The 6493-nt window shown below is 56.7% G+C and overlaps 2 protein-coding genes across 10 annotated transcripts in view; both read left to right on the forward strand.

Annotated features, from left to right (window-relative positions):
- Positions 1 to 567, forward strand: part of LOC124077015 (protein HIRA) — a 206389-nt gene extending 205822 nt beyond the window's left edge. For all 8 annotated transcript variants that reach the window (XM_058571732.1, XM_058571731.1, XM_058571730.1 and 5 more), the window contains one exon: positions 18 to 567. In XM_058571732.1, the coding sequence (XP_058427715.1) occupies positions 18 to 118 (101 nt within the window). In that variant the 3' untranslated portion in view covers positions 119 to 567. The remainder of the gene's footprint in view (positions 1 to 17) is intronic.
- A 616-nt stretch (positions 568 to 1183) lies between these two features.
- Positions 1184 to 4542, forward strand: Slc25a1 (solute carrier family 25 member 1). 2 transcript variants are annotated; one of them, XM_046421192.2, is made up of 9 exons: positions 1184 to 1400; positions 1735 to 1842; positions 1936 to 2035; positions 2123 to 2261; positions 2852 to 2936; positions 3084 to 3188; positions 3370 to 3485; positions 3568 to 3641; positions 3821 to 4542. In XM_046421192.2, the coding sequence occupies exons 1-9, from the start codon at positions 1307 to 1309 to the stop codon at positions 3933 to 3935; spliced, it is 936 nt and encodes a 311-aa protein (XP_046277148.1). In that variant the 5' UTR covers positions 1184 to 1306; the 3' UTR covers positions 3936 to 4542. The 2 variants fall into 2 exon arrangements, with proteins under 2 accessions (XP_046277148.1, XP_058427720.1); XM_058571737.1 differs by lacking the exon at positions 1184 to 1400 and adding an exon at positions 1470 to 1589.
- The last annotated feature ends 1951 nt before the right edge of the window (positions 4543 to 6493 follow it).

A 6493-nucleotide genomic window follows, 5' to 3' on the forward strand; every position in this document is an offset into this window, starting at 1 on the left:
GCTTCTCTCTTCTGCAGGCCAGCAGCTGACGCTGACAGTGAGCTCTGCTGGCTTCCCCTATGGATATGCAGCTGCTCCTACCTTCACCCAGCCTCCTGTGTTTAGCTTCAGTGTTTAGTGGGTATTCAGTATCCACACCCCACTCCACCCAATTATTAATTTCTCCAAGAAACATTGTACTCTGGACACACAGAGAACCCTGATTGGGAAGCAGGACACACTGGCTGTTATTCATTTTTACTGAAGCTCAATGATGGCAGCTATTGAGCCATCTTAGAACCTGGGAAGGTCTCAGTAGACCCTGACTGCCCAAGAAGACAAGCACCAACCACAGTGGGACTACTGCTTCCAGACCCTCTGGCTGGAGCCAGGCATTGCTAGGGAAGTTCTTTTCTACAAGGATTCCCTGAAGCTTGGTAGGAGGGGCATTCTCTTCACCCCATATTGGCTGAGCTGCCCTCTCCAGGCTACTTTGCAGACATATAGGATTTGTATGGAGATGCCAAACCTCATGACTCTGAGTCTCCTGCTGATTATGAATATTAAAAGTTGGTTTAGCAAGACGAAGCTTCTCTGTTTGGTGCTCTTTTGGGTAGGAGGGACAGAAGCCAATTAAATAGGTCACAAAGCCTGGTAAAGATTTGCTGGGACCTTGGGGGATGCTGTGACTGCCCAGAGAAGCTATCTAGAAGTATGCAGCCAAGTTGTATTTGGGTCTTTAATTGATCATGTTTGCTGCACGGAGCTCTAAATTCTGAAGAGCAAGATAGCAACTACACGGTCCCGTGAGGTGTCAGAAAGCCACGCTCGCAGACGGCAGCAATGGGGCTGGACGCACATGCCTTAGGAGAGTATCTGCCTCTCTCTCCTCTGAGACCTCCGGGGAACCTTATTACCACGTGCAGAGGCCCAATCCTTCCCCAGCGCTTCATTGCTCCAGGCAGAGATACTGCACCTTGACCCACTGCTCCCCCACCGGGGCGCAGCACCTCCTCCACGAGGCCCCGCCCCTGACCCTGCTGCTCACGCTTGTTCAGAGACTCGGCACCCGCCGTTGGCTGGGCTTTGGTCCCCGCCCCGACGCCTGTCTCCGCGCGCCCCGCCCCGGCCTCAGTTTCCCGGCGGGCACGGGGCGGGGCGGGGGCGGGGCCCTGCTCAGGCCACGCGGGGCGGAGCCGGGGAGCTGAAGCGACCGCCCCGCCCCCGGGACCAGAACCGGTTGCCGCTGCCGACTCCACGGACCTAGTGCCCAGCGTAGGAGGCTCGGACCCGTGGCTAACACCGGGCGCCCCGCCTCCCGCCCGACATGGCCGCGCCCCGTGCCCCCCGCGCTCTGGCGGCAGCCGCGCCCGCAACCGGAAAGGCCAAGCTGACGCACCCCGGGAAGGCGATCCTAGCAGGTGGGCCCATCCGGGACGTGGACCCCCATCCCGCCCGCTCCGCTTCCGGGTGGGCCCGGGACACCGAGGCCCCGCCTCACTTCCGGGTCGGTCGAGGGTATTACGGTAACGGGGGACGTGTCCCCGGTCTCCTCCTGGCGCCGTAGGCTCGCCCGGCTTGTCGTCTCTGCACCTCGTCGGGACAACGGGGTGAGGGGCGTGTGCACCAGGTTTGGCCGCCTCGCAGTACGGTTGGCGGCTCCTCCGGGCGAAGTCCGGAGCGGGGGAGGGGCCCGAACGGCGGCTGGGGCCACCCAGGGCCACGTCTTAGGACCTGGTTGCCCTATCCCTGCAGGCGGCCTGGCCGGCGGCATCGAAATCTGTATAACATTCCCAACTGAGTATGTGAAGACGCAGCTACAGCTGGATGAGCGCTCGCACCCGCCACGGTATCGGGGCATCGGTAAGGAGGGGGTGGACACGGGGCTATGGGAGGCAATGAGCGGCGCGGGGCGGGTGCTGAGGGTCGCAGTATCCTGACTGCCCCCTCCTGCAGGGGACTGCGTGCGGCAGACGGTCCGCAGCCATGGCGTTCTGGGCCTGTACCGTGGCCTCAGCTCTCTTCTCTACGGCTCCATTCCCAAGGCGGCCGTCAGGTGAGGCCAGGCTGGGTCAGGGCGACTAGGAGATGCCCCCTACCCCAGCAGAAGCGGAGACACATCTTACCCTCCTCTCGTCCCCAGGTTCGGAATGTTCGAGTTCCTCAGCAATCACATGCGGGACGCCCAGGGAAGGCTAGACAGCACACGGGGGCTGTTGTGTGGCCTGGGTGCAGGTGTGGCCGAGGCTGTGGTGGTCGTGTGCCCCATGGAGACCATCAAGGTGGGGAAAGTCCTGGCGCAGAAATAAAGCTGGGGGGGGCGGTATTCCAAGGTACCCCAGACCATTACCATGTACCCCATTGAGATTGTCATGGGGGGAAGGGCTGATGGATCGAGATAGCAGGGGTTTGGTAAGTCTGTTCCTGGGAGAAGATCAAGGTGGGAAGATCTCAAGGAAGCTGGGCAGAGCATGGAGGGAGAACACTAAAGGACTACTGGGGAGGCCTGGCAGGAAGGGTCTCCTGTGGAGGCTGTCTATTGTGGAGACAAAATTATTACTAATATCTTTTTTAAAAATACTTTTTTAAACAGAACACGTACACATTTGCTGCCCAAACTTTGGAAAATAGCAGGAAAAAACGCAAAGACTCTCTTTTGTCCTGGGGCCTCTGTGCAGGACAGCCTAGGGTGGCTCTGCTTACACCCCCATCCCCAGCCTTGGCCTGACCTTGGTGGTCTCTGAACCTGATATCGACAGGGCAAGGTGTGCTTGTTAGATGATGGAATCAGATCTAGCTTCTTTGCCTGCCTGCCCCCGTCTCTCTCTCTCTCTCTCTCTCTCTCTCTCTCTATGCCCCCCCTCTCTCTCAGGTGAAGTTCATCCATGACCAGACCTCCCCCAACCCCAAGTACAGAGGATTCTTCCACGGGGTTAGGGAGATTGTACGGGAACAAGGTGAGCCACTTGGGAGGGTCAGAAACCTTCACCAGGCTAAAAAGGGCCTGTACTTCTACTTTATGTCTTGGCACTTCACATGACATCTTCCCAATCCCCCTTGGGGTCTGGGAGGCACCAGGGTAACTCTAAGCTGCCTGCCCCCAGGACTGAAGGGGACCTACCAGGGCCTCACCGCCACTGTGCTGAAACAGGGCTCAAACCAAGCCATCCGATTCTTTGTGATGACCTCCCTGCGCAACTGGTACAGAGGTGAGTCTGTGTGTCCCAGGCCCCACCTCCAAATACTGCAAGGTAGATGCCTCCCTTTGGGCTGCCCTTTTGAGGAACGGGGACACTTTCATAGCCCTTGCTTCAGGCTCCTATCTACCTTCAAAGCCTATCCCCCTTTATCCTCCCAGCACCCACTAATCACAACTCCCCATATATTTAGGGGACAACCCCAACAAACCCATGAACCCACTGATCACCGGGGTTTTTGGAGCTATTGCCGGTGCAGCCAGTGTCTTCGGAAACACGCCTCTGGATGTGATCAAGACCCGGATGCAGGTGGGGGGGCGCTGAAAGAGTGGGAGGGGAACTCCAGTCAGGGGCTAGCTGCTAAGCACTCTAGCCCACTGGTATCCTATAGGGCCTGGAGGCGCACAAATACCGGAACACGTGGGACTGTGGCTTGCAGATCCTGAGGAAAGAGGGGCTCAAAGCGTAAGTAGGGGAAGTACAGGGCTATTATCCCTACCCAGACCATCTCTGGTCTTCCACCCTCCTGTCCCCCTTTAGGCCTCTATTTTCCTTCTAGCAGGGAGCTGGAGGCTGCCCTTTGAAGGGGCATTGTCCTTCTGCTCCTCCCTCCCTGACTTACCCTATACCCCTCCCTCACCCAGTTTCTACAAGGGCACTGTCCCCCGCCTGGGCCGAGTCTGCCTGGATGTGGCCATCGTGTTTATCATCTACGATGAGGTGGTAAAGCTTCTCAACAAAGTGTGGAAGACAGACTAAGCCCAGAGGGTATGGGGGGTGCTGCCCTAGGCACCTCGAAACCAGCCCCCTGCCACCCATGTCTCACATGATTCCAGTGCAGTCGTGCCAAAAGGCCCTTTTCCCTCTTCCCTAGAGCTCCATGGCTTGGTCCTGGTGGCCATCATGTATTCCATGGTGCCATGTCTCTCTGATCTGTATGTGGCACTACCATTGTGTTTGTGTCCACCTTGGCCACAGTTGGATGTCTCTCTGGCCTGTGAATCTGTGCCCACTAGTCCATGTGCTTACTTGTGAGCTCTGTGCCTGTGTTTCATGTTCTGTGTCATGTGATCCTGCACCCGCTTCCCAGGGTGCTCGTGTGGCCTGGGTCCACGGTCCTGTAGGCCATGGCCCCATCCCAGTTCGATGCCTTCCACCCTGGGCGGCAGGGGCACCCTGCCCAGGCCTACCACAGCTGCCTCCGGGCCTCAGCCTGGCCTCACTGCATTCCAGGGGCTGTGTGCCCCCTGCTTCTCCCGCCATTGGCCTTAACTGGCCCTCGGGCCCTCCCTCCACCCAGGATAGGGTGGCACCCGCCACTCTCAGGACCACCCTGCCAAGGCAGAATAAACCGGATCCTGTCGCAGTCTCCTGTCCCTGCGTCCATCCCTCTCTGGTCCAGTGTGTGGGTTGGAAGCAGTAATCATGAAGCCTCCCTGGAAAGCCAGCCCACCCTTCACTTTAAGACACTACAATAAGCAAGGTGATGAGCAAGACCAGTATCTGCCCTGGGCAGGATAGCTGCAGCCAATCTAAAAGTTCCTTGAGAGGCCCAGGTTGGGGCCAACAAGGATTTGGGTTGCATCCAGATCTTCCCCTGTGTGGCTGTGGGCAAGTTCCTGTGGTCACTGCAAGTTGTGCCACAGGCCCTGAGATGGTTTGGTAAACAGAATGGGCAGAGTGGAGGGCTGGTTCTGGGATACAGTGCTTCTAGGAAGCTTTTAAGCCATCACTACTACTCACCCCAGGGAAGGATCCTGTTTTAGGGCTCCTCTGTCCCTCAGTCTGTGGTGCAGCCCACCTTACCTCAAGGAATGTCTGAAATGGGCTTCATGCAGGAAGGGACATGTGATTCTGAACCATGGGGTTTCTCTGAGACTCAGAACAGGGGCCCTTCCCTACTCCTTCTACACTGGGAGGCAATTGCCTGGGAGCAGGAAGTAGGGGTGAGGGGCTGCCTAGCCAAGGACTTCTGGGTACTTCACCCCACACCCTTGAACTCCAGCACTCTAGCTGGAGTTTCCTTGTATCTGTCATATATGGGAGCCAAGGTAGGGCTTGAGCTCTGAGCCTAAGGTCCCATGGTCCTAGCCTCTCCTTCCACAGCATGAGCCACATGGAAGACTTGCATGGGAATGCAGGGTCAACTGGTGCTCCCAGCTATATGGGTGGGGGGGGGGCAGAAAATACATACCTTCCTGTCTCCAGTGCCTCTGTATGGTGTAAATTATGAAAGTGATTGCCATCAGGAGCTTCCTACTCCTGGAGCCTTTACAGAAAGAATACCTGGTTATTGTAGCCTAATACAGGCAGCCCTGGGTACCTAGAGTACATACCATGCATGTGGCAGGGGAAGAAACAAGGTGCAGAGTGTCCAAAGCAAATCTGAGGGTCAAGTGTAGGCTTGAGATGCAGAGTGAGCACATGCCCTTGGGGAGAGCCTTAGGCAGATCGCTACTCAGCCTGCGTGGTGTTTAAGCTGGCCATGTGCTTTTTTAAGTGGCCGTAGGAGACTTCCCAATCTGCTGGGACAGAGGAGAAAGGCATAGGCAAAAAATCCACCACCACACACACACTGGGGTGTGCAACCACCAGGGCTGGAGTCCCACAAAGAAGCTCACAGTCCCTGGATCCCAGGCCTTCCACTCAACCTCAGAAGCTTGGCTGTAGGTGTGGAGGCAGCATTGGTCTTGCATTGGGCTTCTGGGAGACTGCCCCCAGGCTGCATCTGAATGGGACAGAAAGGCTCAGACCCTGGCTTCCCCCATCCCTTCACTGTATGACCTTGAGAAAGTCACCTAATCTCAAATCCCTGATCTGAGAAATGGTACAGCAAAAGAACCAGTTCACTGAGTTGAGCCTGAAATGATGTAATTCTTGTGGGATGCTTGGCTCAATGTTTAACCCAGAATAAGCCCTCACACAAAGTAGCTTGCCTCATGGAGTTTCAGAAGATTGTTTGCAATCTCCCACACCCCATATACTGGCATGGGTCTGTATCCTCGCTGAGACTGTTCCCAGGAACAGCCTGGCTCTCATTCCTCTCTTCCAGAAGGAACAGGGACCCCCCATTCCCCAGGATCCCTTTGCCTGTGCTTCAGAGCACAGGGTTGACATCAGGTAGCAAAGCCAAAACTGTTGACAGGACTCTTGAGTCTCTCAGGGCTGTATGCATGAAGACAACAGCTGCCCTTGTGGAACCCACACTGTAGGCTGCATCACAAATCACCTAAGGAGGCAGCCTTAGGAAAGAGCTGGTGGCACTTCTGGACTGAGGAAAATGAGCAGGCCAAAATTGGCTGTAGAGGTAGGCAGGG

Source organism: Marmota monax, unplaced genomic scaffold (genome assembly GCF_021218885.2).
Source record: "Marmota monax isolate L192 unplaced genomic scaffold, Marmota_monax_Labrador192_F-V1.1 WCK01_AAM20220418_F8-fsc00157, whole genome shotgun sequence".
NCBI lineage: Eukaryota > Metazoa > Chordata > Mammalia > Rodentia > Sciuridae > Marmota > Marmota monax.